Source organism: Paroedura picta, chromosome 3, assembly GCF_049243985.1.
Source record: "Paroedura picta isolate Pp20150507F chromosome 3, Ppicta_v3.0, whole genome shotgun sequence".
Classification (NCBI taxonomy): Eukaryota; Metazoa; Chordata; class Lepidosauria; order Squamata; family Gekkonidae; genus Paroedura; species Paroedura picta.
In genome coordinates, this window is record NC_135371.1 from 156,925,828 (window position 1) to 156,953,202 (window position 27,375).

The 27,375-nt window shown below is 45.0% G+C and overlaps 2 protein-coding genes across 2 annotated transcripts; one reads left to right on the forward strand and one right to left on the reverse strand.

Annotated features, from left to right (window-relative positions):
- The first annotated feature begins 2,427 nt into the window (after positions 1–2,427).
- LOC143833277 (keratin, type II cytoskeletal cochleal-like) lies at positions 2,428–11,805 on the forward strand. Its single transcript, XM_077328892.1, has 9 exons — positions 2,428–3,035; positions 4,153–4,361; positions 5,727–5,787; positions 6,603–6,698; positions 7,702–7,866; positions 8,324–8,449; positions 9,922–10,142; positions 10,368–10,402; positions 10,497–11,805. The coding sequence occupies exons 1-9, from the start codon at positions 2,565–2,567 to the stop codon at positions 10,745–10,747; spliced, it is 1,635 nt and encodes a 544-aa protein (XP_077185007.1). The 5' UTR covers positions 2,428–2,564; the 3' UTR covers positions 10,748–11,805.
- Positions 11,806–14,036: 2,231 nt separating this feature from the next.
- LOC143831361 (keratin, type II cuticular Hb2-like) lies at positions 14,037–25,766 on the reverse strand. Its single transcript, XM_077324366.1, has 9 exons — positions 25,213–25,766; positions 22,834–23,042; positions 21,943–22,003; positions 20,903–20,998; positions 19,875–20,039; positions 18,756–18,881; positions 17,094–17,314; positions 15,464–15,495; positions 14,037–14,474 (listed from the first exon to the last, which is right to left on the reverse strand). The coding sequence occupies exons 1-9, from the start codon at positions 25,657–25,659 to the stop codon at positions 14,188–14,190; spliced, it is 1,644 nt and encodes a 547-aa protein (XP_077180481.1). The 5' UTR covers positions 25,660–25,766; the 3' UTR covers positions 14,037–14,187.
- Between the last annotated feature and the right edge of the window lie 1,609 nt (positions 25,767–27,375).

Consider the following 27,375-nt stretch of genomic DNA (forward strand, 5'->3'; position numbering starts at 1 on the left):
ATGTCATATGGTCTGTTCAGGGACACATATTACCCGACCCAATCTGGATAGCACAGGCAGGCCCAATCCTGTCAGATCTTAGACGGTAAGCAGGGTCCTGTCCTGGCTAGCACATGGAAGGGCGACCCCTAAGGGTCCTGGCTACCTTACACACATGCCATACAAAAATAATAAATAAATAACATATATTACCCTGCAGCACACAATATTGTGTTTTTCAGACACTACTTCTGCTTCAGTGAAAAATCAACTGGGAGATTACTGTGCAGACACATCTTTAGTATGTTCCCCCTGACCTGTGTTAGTGAAGGAGTATTCTCCCCCCACCTCCAGCAGCTTTCTGGACATGCAGTTAATTTGTGGGTTTTTTTATGCACCTCATCCTGATGACAGAGAAGTGAGTCAAAGAAATGATCTAAATGAACAAATTCTGCTGCCGCTGTTCTCCCGCTGCACTGAATGTTGAAACAATTTGTGAGCAGTGGAGAGTCACATGAGCACCGGAGACCTTGCGTTATTTTGTACAAGTGAAATGCAAAGCCATATTTAAAGGGAAATGTAGCCTTGGTCAATTTCAGGAAGATGAGGAATATTGTCAATTTCATCCAGCAAGCCTCCTGTGGCTTTCTCCAAGCCCCCCCAAAAAGAGCTGTCTGTGTTACAAAGCAGGAGTGTCCTAACATAATAACTGAGGGATTAAAAAAAAAAAGTAATAACATGCTTTATATCCTGGGGAAGGGGGGGGGGAGGCAGGAAGCAAGCACAGAATGCTTGTCTAAAATAGCATACTTAAAACAAAGGTGCAAGCAGGCACCATTTTCCCCAAGCTGCCTTTGAATTTGCATTGTTCCCAGCAAGGCTGGGGGGTTGGGGATTAGCCACACAGCATATGGAAAATGGGAGTGCCATACAGAGGATGGAGCAGAGTTGTTCTCTCTTGCCCCAGAGGGACAGACCAGAACGAATGGGATGAAATTAATTTAAAAGAAATTCCATCTAAACATCCAGAAGAAGTTCCTGACAGAGCGGTTTCTCAGTGGAACAGGCTTCCTCGGGAGGTGGTGGGTTCTCTATCATTGGAAATTTTTTAACAGAGGCTGGATATCCATCTGACGGAGAGGCTGATTCTGTGAAGGCTTAAGGGGGTGGCAGGTTACAGTAGATGAGTGATAGGGATGTGAGTGCCCTGCACAGCGCAGGGGTTTGGACTAGATGACCCAGGAGGTCCTTTCCAACTCTATGATTCTATGACTTGGGCACCTTTCCCATGCGAGGGGGAGGAAGGGAGTGCAGAGAAAGGATGGCAATGGGGTGGCCTTATTGCACATGCTTGGAATTTTTTTTTTCTTTAAAGGGAAGGCAGGTGAGGTGGGAGTCAGAAACGCCGACTCTCCCAACAGAAGTGTAAAATGCAAATCACTAGTCAACCCCTGGATAGCGCTGGAGAAAACCACAAATGTAGAATACCTGGCGCAAAATCAGGGTCAGCATCCCGAAGTCAATGTGGTGAGAACGCACCAGCAAATAACAACTGCAGAAACAATCTCAGTCACGACCACTCAGCTACATCAACTGCACTGGAACCAGAAGAAATGGAACACAGATAACCAGAACTGGAGAACTTACATACCCCCTCCAGTCCCATCATTGATCATTATGGGAAGGGGGGGTGGGTTGCATGACCCATGGGCTGATCCTGCGTTGAGCAGGGGGTTGGACTAGATGGCCTGTATGGCCCCTTCCAACTCTATGATTCTATGATTCTATGACCACATGTGGTCATATCACCCAATAAATGTTTAACAAATTTTTAAAATATCTAAAAATTTATTAACTCCCACCCGTTTGGGAAATCCTTCCAGGGCTATCAAGAACCCCCAGGGTTTCACAAAACCCTGGTTGAGAAAGCCTGGTCCAGGGCTACTAAGTCCCCTGTTCCTGGTGAGAGTCCCACAGTTCCTAGATGCACCTGGCTGCCCAAACTCCACCCAAACCCCTCACAAACTGAAAAACATGCTGCAAATTAACACAATGTGCTGACATCACCCATAAGTGATGTTGGTACACTGGGGTCACTGTGTGTGTGTGTGTGTGTGTGTGTGCGTGCGTGTGTGTGGGCTTTCCTCACATATAAAATGAAGCAATAGCCCCTTGCCTAGCTTGAAACATGCTGGGTACATCAAAGGAGTCTTTTTCTTTTCTTGCTTTCTTTTAATCATCACCATTAAAAAGGGAGGTTTGCAAGTATAGTTTTTATGGAACTGGATTTCCCGCCCGTTAAATTAGAAGTTACTGTAGAAGCGCTTCTAAGTACAGCCCCAGTTTCTGTCCAGCAAAACAGGCCTGCCGTGTGCTGTTACCCAATACCCCAAGCTAATAAATAGAATTCAAATCGCTGTTTTGGCCAATCAGACAGCCGAGGGCCACTCATTGCGGGAATAAAAAGGTGAAAGTTCTAATTCTGGTTTCAAAGAGTAGCAGCCACCCGTGGACACCGTCCTATCTGTTCTGACGCCGAAGATCCGAAGCCATATCATTATCCATTTTGCTGTCCATCATCCACAATGTCTACTCGAACCTACCACGTCAGCTCTAGGGGTGGTACTTTGGTTAGGAATTACAGTTCAAGCTCAGCTGTTGTACCGAGGAACATGAAACGGTACAGCGCCGTCAGCACCGTCTCGTACAAAGGGGGCAGCAATATGGCCCCCAAAGGGTTAGCTTTTGGCAGCAGAAGTCTTTGTGGTGTTGCATCCTCCAGGCCCAGAATTGCTGTCAGTAGTTACCGCCCTTCAAGATACGGATACAGTTTGGGATCTGCTGGTCTCGGACACAGTTACGGCTCTTCTGGCTTTGGTTACAGAGTTGGCGGACTCAGCGGGCCTTGCCCACCTGGTATTGCACCTGTAACCGTCAATCCTCACCTCCTCCAGCCGCTCCACCTGGATATCGACCCCAACGTGCAAATGGTGAAGCAACAGGAGAAAGAACAGCTGAAGACCCTCAACAACAAATTCGCTTCCTTTATTGACAAGGTGAGTGATGAGGCCACAAGGGCTGTTTGTTCCAGTGCGAGATATTCTCTGCAGCAAATGGGAGTTAACGATATATATATGGTTAACATGTTCCAATGGGAAGAAGGAAAATTCGTCCCAGTGCAGATACATAGCAAGGGTGCTCTAACAAAGAACAGGGTTCTTTTGATCAACGTGGTAAACTTTGATGAAGAGCCTTGCTGCCATTAAACTCACTAGATTATACTTTTTAGCTGTGTGATTACAAAGTTGCTCATGTCCTTTCTAGGACATAGGCCATATGAAGTGTCCCTTTTAAAGCCGGCATTTCATTAGGTTTAGTCTATTCCGATTGGAACTGGCGCTCAGAAAGGGAAAGGGTTTTCTCACATCTGCTACCTGAGTTTCTTGAATCAGAGAGAGTAGCAAATAAAGTTGTGATTTTCTACAACTTTCTGCTGTTTGCAGAGCCCCAGCTGTCTCATTTCTAAGGCTTCACCATGCCATCTCATGGTGAGGGGTTTGTATCACAACAACAGCTGATATCACTTGCAGCCCCAGACTGGGGGATGAATTTGTTAAATAAAAGCAGCAATCGGTTGCCACTAATTCTACCAATTCTACCAATACCAGGCGTTCTCAACCAGGGTTTTGGGAAATCCTGGGGTTTCTTGATGGCCCTGGAAGGGTTTCCTGAATGGGTGGCAATCAGTTAAAATTTTATGTATGTTTTTAAATGTGTTAAACATTTATTGGGTGATATGACCATATATGGCCAATGACAGGCCTGGACAGTATGGGAAGAGAAGGGGCCCCAGGTGGCCATGTGCACAGCTATGCTTCCCAACCATATTCTGGACCATCGCACCACTTCTGGGGTTTCTCAAAGGCTTTCTCAGTGGTAAAAAAGTTGGGAAAGAGTGCCAAAACACATCTTTATTCACCCTCTTGCCCAGCTGATATCGTTTGATCTGGGGTGCCATCAGTATGCCGATGACACCCAGCTTTTCCTCATGATTAAATTATTTCGGGGGGAAGCCTTGGGAGGGCAGATGGGAGAGTGCGATCTTTCCAAGGTCTAGACTTGAACATGTTTTGATCATCTCCAGTGAAATGTTTCTGCTTGGGCGTGAGTTAGGTCCGGTTCTTGGAGCAGCAGAACAAGGTGCTGGAGACAAAATGGAACCTGCTGCAAGAACAGAAAAGGGTCAGGAGCAACATCGACCCCTTCTTTGACAGTTTCATCAGTAACCTGAGGAGGCAGGTGGATGGACACGGATGTGACCGAAGTAAGCTGGAGACAGACCTGGCCAATGCCAGGGAAGCTCTAGAAGATTACAGGAGAAAGTAAGTGGAGTGCTAGATCTAAACCAGGGGTAGTCAAACTGCGGCCCTCCAGATGTCCATGGACTACAATTCTCAGAAGCCCCTGCCAGCATTCGCTGGCAGGGGCTCCTGGGAATTGTAGTCCATGGACATCTGGAGGGCCGCAGTTTGATTACCCCTGATCTAAACCATAGGAGGCTTGCTCAACGCAGTTTTGTTATGCCACGTTACCTTAATTGGGGGGAGGGGAGTGCTAATGAAGTGCAAAAATTAACCAGTTTTTCAGAATACGGAGCACTTCAGAAGATGAATGATGTGAGGTCGAATGAACTGAACAGAATTTCTTCCCCACCACCTACCCCCAACCTTAAACCAGCATCTATTTACATTTTGATCATGTAAAAGTTTCCTGGGCAGGGAGAAGGGTGACCCAAGGGTGAAGAGTGACTTCATGGATATCCTACTCTATTCTATTTATTTATATCACTATTAGTCCAACATTCTCACCTGGACACTAGTACAATCTATGGATGTGATGTTCAAAGGATGGTCAGGGCTAGCCCAATCATGTCAAATCTCAGAAGCTAAGCAAGGTAGGCCCTGCTTAGTATTTGGATGGGAGACCACCAAGGAAATCCAGGGCTGCTATGAAGAGGCAGGCAATCACAAACCACTTGCCTTGAAAACCCCATGGGGTCACCCTAAGTCAGACTTTCTCAACCAGGATTTCATGAAACCCTGGGTTTCTCGGTGGCCCTGGAAGGATTTCCCAAATGGGTGGGAGTTAATAAATTTTTTTTTTAATTCATTAAATATTTATCGGGTGATATGACCATATATGGTCATGTTTACTCCCCTCTCAAAATGGCCAATGATGGGCCTGGAGGGGGTGGGAAGAGGTGGCATGACACTTACCAACCATATTTCACAGGATCACATTTTTTTCTGGGGTTTCTTGGAGCCTGAAGAATGTTTCAAGGGTTTTCACTGGTAAAAACATTGACAAAGGCTGCACTAAGGATTGAGAAGAAGAAGAAGAGTTGGTTCTTATATGCCGCTTTTCCCTACTCGAAGGAGGCTCAAAGCGGCTTACAGTCGCCTTCCCATTCCTCTCCCCACAACAGACACCCTATGGGGTGGGTGTGGCCGAGAGAGCCCTGATATCACTGCTCGGTCAGAATAGTTTTATCAGTGCTGTAGCGAGCCCAAGGTCACCCAGCTGGCTGCATGTGGGGGAGTGCAGAATCAAACCTGGCATGCCAGATTAGAAGTCCGCACTCCTAACCACTACACCAAACTGACTCTCCAAATTGGTGCATTGTTCTAAATTCACAATCTTTTTTATGGTCTAAGAACAGTTTCAGAATGATTTGCCCTCTCACCCAGGTACGAAGATGAGTGCAATCGGAGAACGTGTGCTGAGAATGAATTTGTAACTCTTAAAAAGGTGAGTTGGCCAGAAGTAGCACCAAGGTACAGTACTGGTGGAACTACACCCAGTCTGATATGGACAACATCCATTTACTTCTCTAAAAGAAGGACTGCTTAGGTTAATGTGAAACAATCCTGATGCCCAAATTCCGTCCCCCTCCAGTTTTAACATTATTGAACCTGCGATTGATTTTACTTAGAAAGTTCAACCCTGGTACTCCCATGTTGCACAGCTTCTTCTTCTTCTTCTTCTTCTTCTTCTTCTTCTTCTTCTTCTTCTTCTTCTTCTTCTTCTTCTTGATAACATTTTGGAAAAGGGTCCTATGTTTTTTTTGTTTTGTTTTTAATATTCCCAACAGAAAATCAGCCCAGCAAGGTGAGAGAGCATGCAGAATTCTCGGTGTGTTAAGTTTCTACTGGCATGGGTTCTTCTTTACATGCAAAGCCACATTCAGTGATGGGATTTACCTACAGTTTGAAGCGGCACAGTTCATTCCACCACCTCAGGACTAGCAAGGCCTAAGCTAGTGGAGCTATCTGACTGTCATGGTTGCAAACAAGCTCTGAGTTGGGAAATCCCTGGAGATTTGTGGGGTGGAGCCTGGGGAAGGCAAGGTTAGAGGTGGAGAGGGACCTCAGCAGGATATGGTGCTATAGAGTCCATCCACCAAAGCAGCCATTTTCTCCTGGGGAAGGGATCGTGGTCATCTGGAGATCAACTGTAGTAGCAGAAGTTGCTCTGCCACTGAATGGCAGCTGTGGCTAAGATACTATCAGTTAATAATCAGAAGTGTCCTGACTTAACATTTGCTTGTGTCTTTTTAAAACTAGGATGTTGACTGTATATATATGAACAAAGCGGACTTGGAAGCCAAAGTAGAAAGCATAAGTGAGGAGATCACCTTCTTGAGATGTTTGTATGAGGCGGTAATGTCACTTCTCTTTCTGCAATCCATCATGTGGTTCGTTTTTTTAAAAAAATGCACGTTGCTCTGTAAAATCTCCCATGGTCATGCCACATCCAAGTACTGACCCTGCTTAGGATTCTGAGATATGATGAGAGCCAACTACGCTATCCCATTCTACACCTCTCAGATCTTTATAGTCGTCCCAAAACTGGACTCATCCATCTAGCACATTTTTATTTTGCCCTTTCCCCAAGATGCTCTAGGACAGGGGTAGACAACCTGTGGCCCATGAGCCCCTGCCAGCTCATGGGAATTGTAGTCCATGGACATCTGGAGGACCACAGGTTGACTACCCCTGGTCTAGGAAGCTGGCATGTGCTTCCCTCCCCTATTTGATCCCTGCAATAAATTTCAAAGTCAGCATAGGAAACTTGATGGAAGAGTGGGGATTTGAACCCAGACTCCCCAGTCCAACACTTTAACCCCTATCCTGGTCACAATCCCAGTCAACTTCTCAAATAAATAAGCTTGGCATGTTCACCAAGAGTGATTTATTGAAGAAGAAGAAAAGAACTAAGCTAATGATCCTTTTTGTTAAGAATATCTTGCAATACCTATACTGATTGATATATTCCCCATTGGCTCCAACGTCATGTCACATCATGCCAACTCACTTTAGAAGGTAGCCTCCCTACATTCCCAGGCATTTCATCACATCTAGGTGCAAACCCCAACTTCCAGACTCCGTGGTTCCAAGGACAGTACTATGTAAATAGCACTGAAGTTTCCTCTCCTCCCAACACCTCCAGCCTATTCAGAGATCAAAGTGAAACTATAAACAGTCCCATACTTCCAAACATTCCCAAGCTCATCAAAATCCCCTTTCCTGCAGAGGACATAAGAGGATAACATATCCATACAGTAAAAACCAGGGCAGGATGCTGAGGTCAACACAGATCCTGACAATACCGCAGTAAGGAGCTTGCAGCAAAGGAGCAATGAATCTTATTTTCTTCTTGCAGGAACTGCAGGAACTCCAGGCCTGCATCTCAGATACCTCAGTCATTGTGCAAATGGACAATAGTCGAGGTCTAGATTTGGATGACATCATTGCTGATGTCAGATCCCAGTATGAAGACATTGCAAACAGGAGCCGCTATGATGCGGAATCATGGTACCAGTGCAAGGTGAGAGTTCTTAGCGAGAAAAGGATCACTGTCCCTTGGAACATCTATGGAATTCTGGTCTGATCAGGGGAGCAGTGACTTAAAAATGGAAGGGAACTCTGGGTTAAAAACGTCTATCATTAAAAAAATAGCATGAAACAGTGTCCAGTATTAATACTGTATATGCTGATATTGGCACAATAATAGTAAAAAGAAGGGGGAGGGGTCTTTTGTTGTGTTAATCAGATTGATGCCAGGTGAAGATAAAGCCTTAAACTGTGTATATTCATTAAAAACAGAAGCTTGGATCAAGGTACTCCATATTTTGCACCAAAATTGATGTATACACTTCATGGTGCAATATGTAATTTCATTTCCTCAATCACATTAAAGCAATTCTAGCAAACCCTACATTATTGGGGCTAAAGGGTAGCTTGGATAATTATAATGGAGATTATTACAATGTTTTCTCTTTAAGTATGAGGAGATGAGGGCAACAGCTGGAAAGCACTGCGATAACCTACGGGACACAAAAAACGAGATCATGGAGTTGAACCGTGTGATTCAGAGACTGAAAGGTGAAATTGACAGTGCCAAAAGCCAGGTAACTGGGCATATTGGATGGTAGAAGGTGGTTACATGCCATAATTACAATGATTATTAGTGGGGAACCCACAAAAATTCAGGGAACTTTACTATCCCTTTTGTCCTTTCCCATACAATTTCTTCCTTCCCTGCCCCTGGTATCTTCCCCAGCATCTCTTCCTTTTCTGCTTCCTTCTTTCATTCCCATTAGCTTTAAGGATACCTTACCCCAGTCATCAATTTTCTTTCTCTTTCTCTCCCAGCAGCCCCTGCAGCCGCTCCCCTTCCTCCTCCCTTCCTTTTGCTGTGGTTCCTCCCATCAACTTTACCTCCTTCTCTCCCCTTTCCTTGCTTCTTCTCATCCATTTTTAAACCTTTTCCCATCTCTCTCCCCCTTCCTTTTTATTGGCGCTAACCGAAGGACGGAGGCTAGCAATATTATTGTGATGGCTGCCAAGATCTTATAATGTAGTCTTATCAGATCTCTGTGATTCTTAAAATTAAATATGTCACTTCTATAATTTTGGGTGGTTTGGCTCCGGCTAGGGTCTTTTTAAGGGTTTTATCCCTAAAAAAAAATCATTATTTATAATTAACAGTACAAAATGACTCTCTCTGCTAACTGAACCCAAGCACTTGAAATAGCCTTGCAATTCCACCAGGTTGGGTCCTGGCCCTGACCTGGTGGGATGAGCTCCTGGAAGAGCTGTGGGCCATGTAGGAGCTTGCACAGTTCTGTAGGACCTATAAAACAGAGCTCCTCTGTCAGGTCTTTGGTTAAGGCCAGAGGGTGGAAGATCAGAGGGCCCCTCCATATATCCACATATTTATATATGTAAGTTCATCTGGGACAGGCACCCGAGATCACCCTTGATGTGCTGGGTGTGGGAGGGTTGGTGAGGGGAGGAGGAGAGTTCTTATGCTGTCATCAGGCTCTTAGTAATTGTGGGGTTTTAATTTGGGTGGCTTATGTTTTTATGATTGTGGATTTTATGCGTTATGATTGTAAACCACCATGAGATGGTTGCCTGATAGTGGTGAGTATCAAATAAAATCATGGATGGATGGATGGATGGATGGATGGATGGATGGATGGATGGATGGATGGATGGATGGATGGATGGATGGATGGATGGATGGATGGATGGATAGATAGATAGATAGATAGATAGATAGATAGATAGATAGATAGATAGATAGATATAGATAGATAGATAGATAGATAGATAGATAGATAGATAGATAGATAGATAGATAGATAGATAGATAGATAGATAGATAGATAGATAGATAGATAGATAGATAGATAGATAGATAGATAGATGTTGTAATGGCATTTCAAGGAATAGGCAGCACTTATGTAATGTGCTATTATGCCTAAAATATGAAGCCAGTATGTATTTGGGTTCGAGATCTGAATGGTTAGATTTAACCATGGGAGTTTACAAGGTTGGGCCTGTGCCAAAAAGCCTCTGGGTTTCACCTCTGCAGCGCAGCAAACTGGAAACTGCCATAGCTGAAGCAGAGGAACGTGGAGAGATGGCTGTCAAAGATGCTAAACACAAGTTGACAGAGCTGGAAGATGCCCTAATCAAGGCCAAGGCCGACATGGCCCGTCAGCTGAAGGAATACCAGGACCTGATGAACGTTAAGTTGGCCTTGGATATTGAGATCGCCACCTACAGGAAGCTACTGGAAGGAGAAGAGAGCAGGTGGGCTCATTTGAGAAACCCTAATAAATGGTTTCACCGCAGGGGTAACAACAGCCCCTTGTGGCCATCATGGAGAGGTGATTTCAAATTGCTGTGTGAGTTGGCCCTCACAAACTGAAGAGCTGTTTGCATATCACGTTCCCCTATATGAATGTCATTTCAGATTTCATCACTAAATTCACATGAAACGATATAACACAAGGCTTTTCTCTGTCCTCTGAACAGGTTGTGCGGAGAAGGCGTCCTTCCTGTGAATATCTGTAAGTCCTCATATTTGCTGCCTTTGTTATGTAAATCGGTGGGAACTTTTCAGATGTCGGCTGGCAAACCTGTATTATTTGCTTGTCCTTTCAGCAGTGTGTCGAACCCAGGGAGGAGCCATGTGCGATCCGGATCCGTGCATGGGAGGGGGATACGTTTCTAGCAGTAGGACCATTGTCCGAGGTGGAGGAGTGTGCGGCACCAACGTCGGAAGAAGCGTTGTGGCAAATGGCGGCGACCTGTTGCCCCCTTGCCCACCGGTCGGAGCACAAAGTGCTGGCAGCACCAAGGGGTCAAATGTCAAGTTTGTGTCAACTTCTACCTCTTTCAGAACAAAATATTAAACAAAAGGGTGCCAAAGGGGAAATTCTGTGGTTCAGTGGGGATAGCCGCAACATTCTAGAAGAACATTGAGGGCCACTTCTCATGCTACTTTCTGTATTCAGGTATGCACACCTGGATGTAAAGTTCATGCCGCTTGCGTGAAATCTGAGCAATAACATGCCTTTATTACTAATTTTGCTTGCCATCTACTACTTGTACCCAGGGATCCAAACCTTTCCCCATTGCCACCCACATATTCCCAGTTGAGAGTGTGCGAGAACTTGTCCAGTGGTGCCCTACAATACCACACTGGAGGACAAGATTGATAATGATATGTGAGATTTTTTTCCCCACGGAACGTTGTCTTCCATCAAACATTTTTATTAACAAGGAATCTCTGATATACTTCTAAGCACCCCCTTCTCCTCCCTGGAACACAGATTGAAAACCACTGCTGCTTACAATAAGGGAATTGACTGCATATGGAGTTTTTAGAAGGGATGTTTCCATATACTCATTCAAGCGTCTTACTAGATTGTGGAGCAATCTATTTCTATAGTAGAATGGATAGAACAGTGTTCCACCTTTTCATTACCTAATTTTTTACAAAGCAAACACTGCAAAAAGCAATCTCAGCATGGTTGAATGGAAGGCTGACATGATTGCATGCAAGGGTTTTTTTTAGAGGCATTTTAGCACTATGGATCACATTGTGCGCATCAGCTAGACAACCACACACACAGAAAAATGTTCACGCAATTATCAATTAAGATTGGGTTTTGGCAGCGTTTTTGCACATGGGTATATTCGTAACATCCAGGCTAATGAACAATTAGAAATGATGGAATGACCTCGTCACTATTGTTCAGAATTAGTAGTACGGCAAACGTACCTAAATGGGCTAACTACAAGTGGAAAAATCTGTCATTTTTCAACTCCTACAATACTAGCTAGCAGCACTAATTTGCAATAACCTTTTATCTGTCAAAGTTCATGCAAAGGAAGTTATCTTCATTCATGGTTTTCGGACATTGTTCCTTTGGTTTGCCTGTCTCCTTGGTTAAGTTCTGTATTTTCTAATAAATCTTTACAGCAGATAGTGTGTAGTGTGGTGAATCTCTGTTTAAAAGAAAAACACAAACTTCCAAATCGTTAATCTTATTGTGTGTCATTCTTGGGAGCTAGTACAAATCCTGGACATTTTATCTGTGGACCTTGAAATATTCCAAACTCTAGCTCCATTCTTAGTTAAGGTCAAACTACATATTATGTTTTAACAAGTTCAGTCTTGGTTCCCCAGATGGAACATTCTGAACACATGAATCTTCATAGTTATGCAAATAACTCTCCTCCAGAGCTATTTTGCCTTGGGAAAATGGCATGGACAGGAGTGTCTCCATTTTAGTCCCAAGCAAAATCGGGCTCCAACAGGCTTTATGGCTGAAATGAAAATGAATTAGGAATGACAATTAAGGTTGCCTGGCAAGTGGTTGTGAAAAGGCAGCATCCCTGGAGAGAGAAAAAAGCTTAGGTTTTATCTACTTACAGCAAGTTCTTACCACAGAGTTCCTGGTGACTCCTAGAACCACCCAGAAGTGAAAAAAGTAGCTCTAGGAATTGTAAGAAACTCATAGAGCCAGGTAGCTCTAAAATAATTAGGAACTCTACGGTAAGAAATTGTAAGTAGATGAGGCCTTATTTTTCTTTGGGAGTTTTCTTCCAAGATGCCTGGCAGCCCTAACAGACCTGTAGTTTGGACCTTAGAAGAGCTGATGAATCCTGATAACCTGAAATCACACTGCTGTTCTAGCAGTTGTAGTGTTATGAAAGAATCCCTAAGCAGTGAGATTTCTAAGTCAGTAGTGGATAACTTTTTAGGGAAGCTAAAATGCCTTCATTGTAGGTCAAAGCGTAGGACCAGTACCTCACAAGTATCCATAGTATATATGCAACTCACCCCAGCCCCTCCTCATGTCTTTGTATTGTTTGGTGCTTAGTCTACTGCAGTGAAGAATAAGGTTAAGGTAGCGGAGGCATAGACTTACAATTTGCTTGGTGGCAATGGGAAATCTCCTGCCCCCACTGTCAGTCCCCCCCCTCATCCTCAATATTTTGATAATCTAGAGAAAAATGGGACAGAGTAATCATGTTGATGATAACATTCTAGAAATTTCTACCAATTGCAATGGTAAAATTCACAGAGATCGAGGGAATTCCTGGAGCCTCACCTGGAAAAGATGTCACATCCATGGACCTCCACCTGGAAGTGACATCATATCCTCCATGCCACTATAGGCATTTTTACTATCTTTATGGTAAAGACCATAGAGTTTGGGGAAATTCCTACTACATCACCAAGAAATTATGTAACATCCCCCTAAAACTCCATCCTCTCCAGGTACCATCCACCCAAATCTTCCATCATTTGCTGGTGCAAGGCTATCAAAGGAGGCAGGATGGATTCTATGAATGATTCTAGACCCCAGATTTCACCTTCGTGTTTACCCCTCCCTCCGACAAGCAGCCTGGGCCTCTATTTTGTGGACCAATTCTCCTTATCGCTTTTAACCACTGACTTGAAAGTGAAGTGTCCTTTATTTGTACTGGCATACTCACTTAACATCATCATAATATCTAATTCTCCCGAGTCTGCTCAAGCAGATAAGGTGGTCTATAAATCTAAATAAATACAATAAGTCCAAATTGGGCTGTAGTTTATATCATCACTATATCCACAAAATGGAGCTAGGGACAGAGTTCTATGTAACTTTGCCCCATGTTTGCAAGAGTATCTGAAACCTTAAAAAAAAAACTTTGAGGAACAAATCTACCCAAATAAATAGAAACACCAACTACAACTTTAAGAAAAGAATGTCTAGTAAACTCTCTGTGGCCTAGGGTGTTTCTAAGCAATTCTGATGTGGTCTGATGTGGTCTGCCCTGAACTGCTAAGGAAAGAGCAGAATAGTAATCAACATGTAATTTAATTTAATCATAACAAGCTTGCCAAACCTTATAGTTTATATAAAGCAAAGCCAAGGGGAGCAGGGATAGACTGGGATGCAAATCCGCTCTTCTCCCAGCATGCCACTGATGGAAGAGGAATTAGGAGGCCTGGTGGCCACCATGCAACTTGCACCTGTGACTGATAATCATTGACTTCCAACATTCCTAGAGGACTATGGGAAGGCTCCCCACTTCTGAGGTAAAACCAAGAGAGCCTTCTGCCTCATGGACCAATGAGGTGTAAACATCCCAACTTTGTAACATAATTCAGACAGTGATTTCAGTCAAAACACTTCCTCAGCAGATTATTTTTATTGTGTGGGTTTCGTTTTCACTCTCATGTCCCACAGCTTCCAGAACCGACCTCTGCTTGTTTGTCTGGCAGCGGATGGAGGCATTGCAGTTAACAGGCAGAGATGCATTCGCGATTCATCCTTCAGCGGCTTTCTTGTTTTCAACACGGAGGCCCACAAGAGTAAGCCGAGGACACAAAGCGCAGTGTGGTGGTACGAGTACTTCCATCACTTAAACCATGTGGAGCACCATGCCAGTCTGGGTGTGGGGAGTTGCTGGCATCGTTGCTTGGATGAATGCCCGTCGCGGCAGGGCTGCCGTCCAAAGTGGCGACAGAGCTGCCACCAATCTGTACACCTCCGTGGTTGCTTCTATACGAAGGAGGGCATGCTGGGCCGTGGCGGGAAGCCCCTTCACGCACTATAGCCCCCTCACTTCTCCGGACGCCTGGCAAGAAAAACAAGCACACATTTTGCAGGAAAACAAAATACGGGTTCCAGCCGGGACATCCTCTACTTTCGTTTTCTTGCTGGCGCTTTGAGGTAGCTAAATCGGGTAGTCAACCTGTGGTCCTCGAGATGTTCATGGACTACAACCCCCATGAGCCCCTGCCAGAAAACGCTGGCAAGGGCTCATGGGAATTGTAGTCCATGGCCATCTAGAGGACCACAGGTTGACTACCCCTGGGCTAAATAACATCAAATATCAAATTCATGTGTGCTAGATCTATCCAGAGCTGTCAATCCAATCCATAGGTAAGATTGGAACCACTTTCAGAAGTCATATACCTGCAAATTAATGGATAGAGGAGGTGGCTTTCTCTTTTACGCTCTGCTTATAACTTATGAGCTTTTAGTGGCTGTTTGAAATACAGTGCCAGACTAGCTGGAGCCTTGCTTTTAAACAGCCAGGCAGCTCATGTTCTGGTGCTAGAAAAGTAGTTGGCTTCACACTCATTGCTGGCTTCATACTCATTGCCTCTTGTGGGATGGGTGGATCAATCCCTCGATCAAAGGAATCTTTAACTGATGAGTTATTATAACCTGTCTGTCATTCTAGTGTAGCTTAATATTATTTCATATGAGCATAAAAGCAGCAATGTGAAGCATAATTCGTCCGCTGCTTTTGGAGATAAGCACCAGAGAAAGTATTCCTTTGTCAGGAGTTGCCTGGTACCTGCGATTTTGCAAGTACTTGCATTTAGAAAAAAATAATGAGCCACTTAATTCGCAATACATCTTAACACTTCAACTGATTCATTGACTTTGAGTTCATATCCCTCTTGGAGGGATAAATATGCAATTCCAGGTACGCATGGTCCAGCATGCAGGTGTGCGTTTCTTTATATTATAGCACTTCCTCCACCACCTTTCTCTTGGGATAAGCCCCTGTAAATCTTCATGTATTGGTAGTCAATTTTCCCCATTTATACTTACAGAGGTTCACAGCACACTCTCCTTCATTCAACCTAGCAGGAAATGAATGAAAGAAAATATCTCAGATCTCTTTGTTATGACAACGTCAACTAACAGAAGGCACCTCTCCCCCAGCAGCCAGATTATAGGGGGCATTTGGGGCTGCTGCAAGAAAGGGAAAACATAAAAATCAGGCATTGCAGGTGGAGGGCCTTCAACCAATGGAAATGTTGTGCCGAATCTCTCCTGTAGGTGTCTTTCACTTGATTATATGCTGGTTGAGGGTAGAGCATGCCACTAGAGAATGCCCTTTCATTCTATATGTTTCAAAAAAGGCTCTTCAGTCAAATAATATCTCTGAAGAAAAGCATTTGCTGAGGAGAGTTACACAAATTCTGTCCATGCAGCTTAACACTGACGACCTGTTCACACATATGTGTCATCCTCTTGATGCTGCAGTCAACACATGTTAAATATACTCGCATCAAACAGACCCTGTACATTTTAAAGCACAGGTGCATTCTCATGTGTCAGAAAACTATACATTAAACAACCAAGATTAAACTGGAGGTGAAGCCTATTTCACATATAAGAGTTAACATTATTTTCCCAGTTTCAAAACTGAAATTTTACAGAATTTAAAACTTGGCTATTACATACTTCAACATACAAGCTTGAATCCTGCCTAAAATTTCCAAGGATGGAAGCATTTTCATCCACAGAGGCAAAATTTCCCCATCTTCCCATCCTACTACAGCACGGTTCTCCACCAAATGCCATTCCTGAAGAATAGGGAATATAAAAAAACATCCCCTCCCCACAAGCATGGAAATTTTTGGTCAGATCCAACCTACAATTTCAATGATGAATGTCTACATGGATTCTGGGGTGAGTTCCATGTTTTGGCAGGATTTTCCTTCAAACATTGTGCCAACCACTTTCAGGGATTATTTCCAAATTCAAATGTCAGGTATGAGGCACTTGAAGTTTCAAATGTGGAACATTTATCAAATATTGGACCATGTGCATGTTACCTTTGTAATTCAGACATACCAGGACTTATTTGTAAACATCACCTTCCCAAAACGATTTCTTAACAAGCTTCATGAAGACAGATTCAACTGCTGGTCTGAAGTAGCAGAACATTTAAGTCCAATGGCACCTTTAAGACCAACCAAGTTTTATTCAAGATGTAAGCTTTTGTGTGCACAACACACTTTGTCCCACAATGAGATAGAAGTGACAAGACCACATATATAAGCAGATACTGGATCACGGGTGGAGGCGAATGGAGCACAGTGACAGGTTCTTCTCTTTGAATTACTCTCAGGTTCCACGGTTGTGAATGCATCTATCCATGTATCTTTCATATTGACCTGTTTATTTCCTTTACAATTTTCTCCTAGAGTGGAACCCCAATGACTGATCACCTTACAAACTTAGCATATTATTCGTGTTAGGTCCTTGTATCTGGTGAATATTATGCAGTATACCCAATCTCTGTTTATACATATGTGGTCTTGTCGTTTCCATTTCATTGTCTGATGAAGTGGGCTGTGCACACGAAAACTTACATCTTGAATAAAACTTGGTTGGTCTCAAAGGTGCCCTTGGACTCAAGACTTCTTAAACAAGCTTCAGTCACACTCACCGGCATTCCTCTCCTTCCAGCAGCTTCCTGTAGGTGGTGATCTCGATGTCCAGGGCCAGCTTGACGTTCATGAGCTCCTGGTATTCCCGCAGTTGGCTGGCCATGTCCTGCTTGGCCTTGTGCAGGGCTTCCTCCAGCTCGGACAGCTTGCCTTTGGCATCTTTCACGGCCATCTCCCCTCGCTCCTGAGCAGTGGCCACCTCCTCTTCCAGTTTGCAACGCTGCAAATGCAAAAAGGATTTCCCCTATTTGCCTTCCTTGAAATGGGCAGGACCTGCCTGCAGCTAACCTAAATTCTATTTGGACACAGCAAAAAGTACTGCAAAGCGACTTACAAGGAAATTTCTCCCCTGGTGCACCATCAGTCTGCTTTGGGGTTAGGCCTCTGCCCACAAGCAGAAAAGCACTCAAGCAAGCAGGGTGAACTTTGCTGATTCCCTGGTGCCCCTGTAGAACCCCATATTTCACTTCATGCTATTCTTAAGGGTCTCCCTACTATATTTTTTGTGGAGTTGAAAAAGCTGTATTGAGCAGTACGGTTTGCAGTCCTTTGACTGCATTATTTCTGTCACTGCTATATAAAAATATGTTTGAAATTCTTTTGTATCTTTTGGGCATGTGTGTGGAGGGAAAGGCTTTTAGGGATTAACAGGCCTTGAATACATGCACAGCATGTATACAGCATCAGGCAATTTCAAGAATGGTCAATAACCACGATGGAGACAATGCTGATGATGCCTGACAATCTTCCACCCAGAAGAAGAAGATTTGGTTCTTATACTCCACTTTTCTCTACCAGAAGGAGTCTCAAAGTGGCCTACAAATCTGGGCCTTAACATGAGAATGAATAAGCAGGGGCCTGCAACACTTATGTTGGGGAAACCTAATTTTTTCCACTTACCTGTGGAGCCGAGGCAGGGCTCCTTGAAAGGTCCCTCCCAGGACTGGTGCAGCTACCAGACTCCACTGCTGGCACTGCTATTGGACTCTGCCCAGGACATAGAGGTAGGTAGACAATGCTCCTTATTTGGGGAAGATTTTAAAAAACCCTGTCTGATTTTTTAAAATGGTTTTCAGCTTTTCCTGTAAACCTGGGAAGCCTCCCAAGTTTGAAGAAATATCTGTTTTGCGTCAGTACGGTCATAATTCACGGGTTTAAGTATCTGTAAATGTGGCCAATTTGACTATTAGACATAAAAATAATCTGGGTAATCTGCCATGTGCTTCCTGGTTGTACTGCTTTGTCACAAACACGAATACAGAGGATGAGAAACTGAATAGAAGTATGAATGAATGAATGAATGAATGAATGAATGAATGAATGAATGAATGAATGAATGAATGAATGAATGAATGAATGATCTTGGGAGTCAGTTGCTTCCAGAGCCCAGTGATATTGTTCCCTTCAAACTGCTGATCATACAACTGAAGGAGAAGCTGGCCTTTGTTGACACCATCCACAGGGCTTCTGAATCGAAACATAGCTAGAGTAGGATGGAATGGAGCCTCGGGGAAATGGCTTCCCTGCCTTTGTGAATCTGCTCTGGTGCTGCTTTCAAAACATGTGCCTGTGTGGCTGAGGAGTGCTCTTGCCATTGCATCTGTATCTTCGTTGCCTTCCCCCCATCCCTGTCATTCCCAATGCCAGCCCATTTATCTCACCTGAGTTTTAATGCTTGCAATTTCCGACTCCAGCGTGTGAGCCACACGGGTCAGAGCCTGGAGCTCTTCTTTGACATTACGCAGATTATCACAGTGTTTGGCTGCCATCGTCTTGAGCTCTCGATACTATTATGAGAAACAAAACAGACTGTTCAGTAGATCAATGTGTCAGTCTATCCTCTCTCTGTCTCTGTCTCTGTCTCTGTCTCTGTCTCTGTCTCTGTCTGTCTGTCTCTCTCTCTCTCTTTGTGTGCATCTCTCTCTCTCAATTGTCTATCATCCACCTGCTTTCATCCTACTCTTTTCCCAAAGGATAGATGGCACATATCATTCTTCTCCTCGATAATAACCTAGGGAAACAGACTATGCTGCCTGTACCCACTAGGTTTAATGGCTAAGTGGAGATCTGAAATTGTCTTAGGTCCTTTGTCCAATGCTATAATTCAGGAATGCCCAAAATGATGCTCATGGACAATGTGGCACTTGCCAGCACCTTTCCTAGTGCCCACCAAGTATTTTTAGAAAATAGGCAGGACCAGATGGGGTTTAGGCCTAGGAAGTTTTCTGATTAGCCATGGAGAGCTGGTGGGCTGTGTGGATTTAAAGGCATCCTGTTCGAAAGGGCTTCCACCTGAAATGTTGAAGAGTTACTATGATGGGTTTTTGTAGTTTTTGTTTTGGTTTGTGGGTATGTGTTCCACTCCTAACATTTCAGCTGTATCTTTGGCTGGCATCTTCAGAAGTCTGTCACAGCAAGATGTATATCTCTGTGGCCAGTCTTGCTGTGACAGACCTCTGAAGATGCCAGCCACAGATGCAGGCAAAATGTTAGGAGAAAAACCGACCAGAACATGGTCGCACAACCTGAGAAAACTACAAAAAACGGTTGATGCTAGTCATGAAAGCCTTTGACAATAAACTATGACAGTAACTTCCTGGATTTTGTGGTTAGCCCCATCTCCTCTGGCAGCCATTTTGTCGTTGGGTCTGCCTCTTCCAGCAGCCATTCTGTCGCTGCATCTACTCCCTGCCCAGTGTCCAAACGGAAAGGTTCTCCTAGCCTCCAAAAGGTTGGGGACCACACAAAAGCGATAAGGATCAATTGGCACCATTGCTTACCTGGCACTGGAACCAGGCCTCAGCCTCGGCTCGGCTTCTGGATGCCATGGTTTCATACCGACGGCGGAACTCCTCAACGGTGTCACTCATGTCCAAGCCACGGCTGTTATCCATTTGGACCATGACACAGGTGTTGGAAATCGAATCTTGGAGCTCGGAAATTTCCTGCAGAGTGGCACCGTGTAAGACAATCATTTGTGCTTTATGTAAAAATAAGGATATTGTACAGGCTCTTTCTCCTCAGATCGTAATCTATCCGGTTCAGACCAGCAATTTATGACATTGGGGCTAAATGTACAGGTTGAGGCCAGGGCATGGAAGATCTAGTGGCCCCTCTACATCTACATCTGAGAATATACTTAGGAACAACTATATTGTGATCATTGGCACCCTGGGGTGCTGGGGGTGTGTGGAGGGAGGAGGTTGGATTTTGTAATATTTTAATTTATTTTTGCTGTTGGATTATGTTGTGTTTTTAATGTTTTATCTTGTGGGGATCTATTTTATGCTGTCACCCGCCGCGAGAAGACTTGCTTGATAGCGGCGGGTAATAAATCAGTCTAACAAACAAACAAACAAAATACAGCTCTTTAAAAAGGAAAGTTAATTTTTCCATTTTTTAAATTGGTCCAAGCATGCCAACAATTTTGGTGCATTCCTGAAAACCCCAAGTTGCCCATTGGAGACATTGGTCCCTCCCAAGGTATGCCTTTTCTGAAGACATTCAGCAGTACAGGTTTTCCTAGGCTCCCATGAATAAGTTTCTCCATTGCTTCTACTGGGAACAGTGAGAGATTGGCCATTGAATGCCCTAGTGATGAAGCATCTCTATATAGAAAATGGGCTACTCATGATGCAGGGTTCCCAGCACCAAATACAGAGGCACCCTGGTGTGAAAAGAGAGTCTAAGCTGGCTTCTTATAAGAAGCCTCTTCAATCACACAGAGTATAAGGCTGCTACCAGGAGAACCAGCTAGATCTGCCATTTTGAGAAGAGACTCTTTTGTAATAGCTGAAAGTCTTATCACCTGTTCATACATGCATCTCAAGAAGCCGATTTGTTTGATGTGACTTTCCACCTTGGCTTCCAGCTCTGCCTTGTGTGCAAAAGCACAATCCAAATCCTGCATGAAAACCAAAGTTATGATTTCTACTACATTGTGATTCACGGAACAGGGGACGTTCTAAAGGGGGAAAGGGGACAAAAGTAGCTGTGAAATGTGGCTACCACCCCCATCTTCCTTATTCACTGTCTTGAAAGTCCCCTCTGATGAAAAGTAAGAGGGAATTTTAAGGGAAGCCAAAAGAACTTTTATAAATTTTGAGAAATTTATCAAGGGGGAGGGGGTTAGCAAAAATCTTTGTGAGAATTATGCATGATGCAACTAGGAACATGGCCGCTGGCTCTCCCCCACCCACGGAAGCGGTCCTCAACGAGGAAAAGGTTGGGGACCGCTATCTTATGCTATCCATAATATAAAGGTAAAGGTAAAGGTATCCCCTGTGCAAGCACCGAGGCATGTCTGACCCTTGGGGTGACGCCCTCTAGCGTTTTCATGGCAGACTCAATACAGAGTGGTTTGCCAGTGCCTTCCCCAATCATAACCGTTTTACTCCCCAGCAAGCTGGGTACTCATTTTACCGACCTCGGAAGGATGGAAGGCTAAGTCAACCTTGAGCCGGCTGCTGGGATTGAACTCCCAGGCTCATGGGCAGAGTTTCAGCCAGCATGGCAGCTGCCTTACCACCCTCCGCCACAAGAGGCTCTGAATCCTTAAGATACAATATGGAAAAGCTGCAAATACTCGGAAAGAAAAATAAATCCACTTTCCAACAGAAGTACAAAAAGGTCCACTCTCTTCCAAGAAAACCAGTTTAACAAATCTTGTAGTGCAATCCTAAACAGAGTTATACCTTCATATATTCACCAAAGTCAATAACATTTAGAAAGGTATAGCTCTGTTTAGGACTGCACTGATAATCCGGGGAAGCCAATTTTTTGTTTTGTTTCTCTTAACCTCCAAAATCAGTATCTTCAAACAACAGTATCAAATATTAAGCCACTCACCTTTTTAAGTAATATAAATTCATTCTCAGCAGACGTTCGCTTACTACATTCTTCTGCATACCTGATCAGGAAAGGGAAAAATTTTATGACTCTATTCAAGACTCATAAATGGGGGTGTAATTGTTGTCTGCTTGTAAAGAAAAAGTTTAAACTCTTTACCACAACGGAAAAAAAAACATTTCTGAATATATTATTCAAGTTAAGCATATTTGCAGATGGATGCATGGATAGATGGATAGACAGGTGGATGGACGGGCGGATAGTATTTGCCTTGTCATTAAGTATTGTCTCCATATTTAGAAATTCATCATTAGAGCCACAGAGACAGAAGTGCACAGAACCAGAGTTCCCACTGCTCTCTTTCCCTGCTGCAGCATCTGAACACCAGCTGATTGGCAGAAAAGCAGGATATAAATATGTCTTTGTTGTTGGTAGTTTCGAAGTCATGTCCGACCCATTGCGACCCCATGGACAATGATCCTCCAGGCCTTCCTGTCCTCTACCATTCCCCGGAGTCCATTTAAGTTTGCACCTACTGCTTCAGTGACTCCATCCAGCCACCTCAATCTCTGTCGTCCCCTTCTTCTTTTGCCCTCAGTCACTCCCAGCATTAGGCTCTTCTCCAGGGAGTCCTTCCTTCTCATGAGGTGGCCAAAGTATTTGAGTTTCATCTTCAGGATCTGGCCTTCTAAGGAGCAGTCTGGGCTGATCTCCTCTAGGACTGACTTTGTTCGCCTTGCAGTCCAAGGGAGGTCTTCTCGGCAATAGAAGGCACTGCCCCACAAGCAGAAGGAAGAATCCAACCCATTGTTGATATCAATAGCAAATCGGACCTTTCCTTTACACAGCAGGACATTAAAGAGACATCCACAACATTTCCTTAAAGCTCACCTCTTTTTATGACCTTCCATGGCTTGTTCTAAAGAGTTACATTCGGCCTTTAGCTTGGCCCTCTTTGATTCGAGACATTCCATCTCCTTCTTCAGCAGACTGGCGTGTTCATTGAAGAGGGGCTCCATCTTACTCTGACGTCGTTTCTTCTCTTGGACAAAGTCCCACTTGGTCTTCAGCATCAGGTTGCGTTGCTCCAATAGCCGGACCTGAAGTCCCAAAAGAAAACATTCACTGGATCTGTGTTTTGGTAATCAGTTCACTTGTGGGACAAAGCCTACCTCTCCCAAATCGCCAAACCAAGAGGGCCCTTTTATATATTACAGAAGCGGCACTAGGGCTTCCCCATGGCTTTGTTCTCTGGTGCTGCTGTAATGTTCACTTATTCAGGTAGGTATCCTATTGAATTTCAAAGCTCGGTTGTTTCAGCTAGACATGTCCATTTCTTTTTCTTTTCCCATTGCAAAAATTGAACCCATAGATAATTTCATGCATTTTCTTCTTTTTGATGCCAATTCATTTCTCAACTGAGGACCAATGGAGTGTAATAATGCCAAAAAAGAAACAAACGCAAGCAACAAACATGGTCAAAATAATACAGGAGGAGAGCTGTTTTTATACTGCACTTTTCACTGCCCGAAGGAGTCTCAAAGCGACTTACAATCACCTTCCCTTCCTCTCCCCACAACAGACACCCCTTGAATAGGTGAGGCTAAGAGAGCTCTGTGACAACAGCTCCTAACAGGGCTGTGATAGGCCCAAGGTCACTCAGCTGTCTGCATGTAGAGGAGCAGGGAATCAAACCCAGCTCACCAGATTAGAAGCCACTGCTCTTAACCACTACACCAAGCTCCCTACCCACAGGAGTCTCACAGCAGCTTACAATTACTATTCCCTTCATCTCCCCACAACCCTTTGAGGTAGGTGAGGCCAAAAGAGCTCTGAGAGAACTGTAAGTAGTCCAGGGTCACCCATCAAAGGAGTGGGGAATCAAACCTGGTTCTCCAGATCTGAAGCTACTGCTTTTAACCAGTACACTAGGCTGGCAGCAAGAAACAAAACCAAAAAAGATGGGGGACATCCCTACACCAGGGAGCAAAGAGGGAGGGAAATGACCAGAGACCAAGAAACCACTGTAGAGCCAGACCATGGTCGAGAGGAGCCAAATTCCTGGAATCGGTCAGTTTATTATTGATTTATTATTTAAACTTATTACCCGCCACTCCTGAGCGGGCTCATGGTGGGTCATGGTGGGTCACAATGTGTCCATATAAAACCCAGTAAAACCTCATTAAAATTATGGGGAGAGAGGAGTGGGTTATATATTTATTATCCACCATCGTGATATTGTGTTTTAATTATGTTTTAATGTTTTTAAATGTTTTTTAATGGGATTGTATTGTGCTTATGAATCTCTGTATACCGCCGCGAGACTTTTGAGAACGGTGGTATATAAATATAAAAATAAATAAATAAATAAATAAATAAATGTGGACACACATACAAAGGTAAAGGTAAAGGTATCCCCTATGCAAGCACCGAGTCATGTCTGACCCTTGGGGTGACACCCTCTAGCATTTTCATGGCAGACTCAATACGGGGTGGTTTGCCAGTGCCTTCCTCAGTCATTACCGTTTACCCCCAAGCAAGCTGGGTACTCATTTTACCGACCTGGGAAGGATGGAAGGCTGAGTCAACCTTGAGCCGACTGATGGGATTGAACTCCCAGCCTCATGGGCAGAGCTTTCAGATTGCATGTCTGCTGCCTCACCACTCTGCGCCACAAGAGGCTCTAACACACACATATACATACAGTAAAAATAGACTCCTAAAAAACATGGCGGTCTTCAACCAAAAAAAAATTCTGTATAGAGGAGAAGAGTGGGAAGAGGGAACACAGATGGCATAGCTAATGCTGCCCTCTTAGGACTGGGGAGGCCCACCACACCACACCGGCCTCACCACACTGGCCTCAACCATAAACCTGGTGGAAGAGCTCCGTCTTGCAGAACCTGCGAAACACCATGAGCCTGCAGGGCCCACAGCTCTTCTGGGAGCTCATTCCACCAGGTGGGGGCCAGGACCGAAAAGGCCCTGGCCCTGGTTGAGGCCAGGTATGCCTCCCTGGAGCCAGGAACACCCAATAGATTGGTACAAAGCAGTCAATGTTGCCAAAAGTCCTTTGTCCAGCCATGACAAGTGCATCGCCAATAGTCTTGAGAAGCACATGGCCAGCGACTTGCCCCATCCATCTGGGCTGTATAGCTGAGCTTTCCCCAGGCACAAGAAGCTTGTCGTGAGCATCGTGCCCCCTGCAACAATCATTCAACGTCTCTCATTGCCAGGCATCGCCCTCCCTGCCCGCCCGCCCAAACTCACCTTGCCAATGAAAGAGGCCAGCTTGCTGTTGAGCCCCTGCAGCTCATCCTTCGCCTGGCATTTCACCGCCAAGGCTGCGGTGTCGATCTTCAGGTCGAGAGGCTGCAGCAGCGACTCGTTGCAAGTCACCGGCGCAATGCGCAACGCCCCAGGAGCGACGGCTCCGGCACTCCGGTAGCTGTACTCAGCACCACGGTAGCTGTTGGCAACACTGACCCCGCCGCAGTGCTGGTTTGCAAGGGGGCGGGTAACCAGCCTTGTCCCACAGGAGCCAATGCTCCTACTGCTAAAATCTCCCGCTCCTCCGTAGCACATCCCAATACCGATCGGGCCGCAAACGGGGCTGTCCGTTGACGGCTGGCCTCCATTTTGAGGCCAGACCTCCGAATAGGAGCCGCATTTCTTTCCGTCGCATCCAGAGACGGCCTGAGAAGAGTGACAGGACATTGCTTCTTGGTGGAGCGGAGCACAAGTGGATGAAAGGGACTGCAAAAAAGCGTGTCTTTTTTGGGGGGGGGGGAGGAAGGGGGACAGGAAGAAGGCGATGCCAAAGCTTTGTGGGTTTAAGTAGGGCACCTGGCCCTTTATATCCCTTTGGGGAAGCTGGGCTTGGCTTGCTTCTGGTGGGGGGAATAGCAATTTAGTGGCATTTATGAGCTGGGAGTTTTCGGCAAGTGGCTTCTCGCGCACTGGCTTTCATCGCCAGGCCAAACGCAGCTGCCCTCCTGAGGAAGGCCCTATGAAGTTATTGGCTCAGATGTTGTCCATGGAACGATGCCACCAGTATGACACCAGGGCTGAGATGGGACTCCAGGCGGTGGCAAGGCCTCCTATTAAGCATATGTCTCATCCTCTGTATGTAGCCTAATTATAGATTCTGTAGGCCAGCTAACTCATGGTTGGGGAGGCCATTTTGGAACGAGGACAGCTAGGGTGGCTGGCCTCCAAGTGGAGCCTGGAAACCTCTCGGAAGAACAAGTGACCTCTAGACTGGAGGGATCCGTCCCTCAGGCGAAAATGGCTGCTTTGGAGGGTGGACCCTGGGGCATTTTACCTCCCTGATGAAGTCCTTCCTTTCCCCAAACTGGGATTTCTCAACCAAGATTTTGTGAAATACTCAGGTTTCTTGATGGCCCTCGAAAGGTTTCCCGAATAGGGTTACTTAATTTTTAATATATTTCTGAAAAACTTGTTAAACATTTAATGGGTGATATGACCATACAGGCTCATGTTGACCCACCCACCCCCTCCCAAACTGGCCAATGATGGGCTTCAAGGGGAGCGAAGGGGAGGGGTACCAGGTGGGCATGTCCACAGCTCTGCTTCCCAACCGTATTCTGCACAATCGCACCACTTCTGGGGCTTCTTGAAGCCTGAAGAACATTTCAGGAGTTTCTCAATGGTAAAAAAACTGAGATAAGCTGCCCTAAACCCTCCCTTCCCCAGAGTCCAACCCGCAAATCTCCAAGAATTCCCTAACCCAGAGCCTGGTGACCCTCGATTTAGCTGTTACAGTCGTGGGAAATGGTGTTACCACCAGAGGCACATTCCTCATCAGGAGATGCCTCGTGATGCTTACCTGACTGGTTGGCTTTTGGAAATGTCTGGCGACCGCCTCCGTACTTGCTTTGAGTGCCCGGTCCCTCGTGATGCAAATGCACAGCCTTGCACTTCCCCCGCCATCCCAGCTTTATTTACTAATAAAAACCGATGATTATAGCATCGGTTGCTGCTCCAGTTGCCGCCCTTTGGAGGGCCTTTTTGACTCTCATTAAAGGCTCCCTACTGGAAACAGAAAGGCAAAGCTAATAAAGACATTCTTCAGCTTGTGCTCTCTGGATACACCCCATTCAGCAGCTACATTGCAGAATTTGGTTTGCTGGGCGTGGGTCGACTGGTAGGGTTTGCTATGAAGTTAATATGGAGAAAATGCTGTAAGTCACATTGTGGTAGGGTTTCCAGCCCTACCTGGCACCCAATGGGAGAAATCAGGAGGACTGGGACATGCTAGTCAATCTCACACCAGCATGCTGCATCCCTTCCATCAGCCCCATAGAGTTTGGGGAGAGTCTTAGAGCATCACGTTGGCTCTTGGTTTGTCTCTGCTTTGTGGTTTGTGTTGGATTGTCAGGTTCAACATGTCGGAATAGGCCATGTCTGGTG

Bases quoted from the DNA above. Each gene is read 5' to 3' on its own strand.
- LOC143833277 (XM_077328892.1), top strand. From the start codon at position 2,565: ATGTCTACTCGAACCTACCACGTCAGCTCTAGGGGTGGTACTTTGGTT. The intron at 5,788-6,602 runs GTGAGTTGGCCA...TTTTAAAACTAG, and splicing joins AATTTGTAACTCTTAAAAAG to GATGTTGACTGTATATATAT. The intron at 10,403-10,496 runs GTAAGTCCTCAT...TTGTCCTTTCAG, and splicing joins CGTCCTTCCTGTGAATATCT to CAGTGTGTCGAACCCAGGGA.
- LOC143831361 (XM_077324366.1), bottom strand. From the start codon at position 25,659: ATGTCCTGTCACTCTTCTCAGGCCGTCTCTGGATGCGACGGAAAGAAA. The intron at 20,999-21,942 runs GTGAGTGGCTTA...GTTTTCATGCAG, and splicing joins AATTTATATTACTTAAAAAG to GATTTGGATTGTGCTTTTGC. The intron at 15,496-17,093 runs GTGAGTGTGACT...ATTTCCTGCTAG, and splicing joins CTGGAAGGAGAGGAATGCCG to GTTGAATGAAGGAGAGTGTG.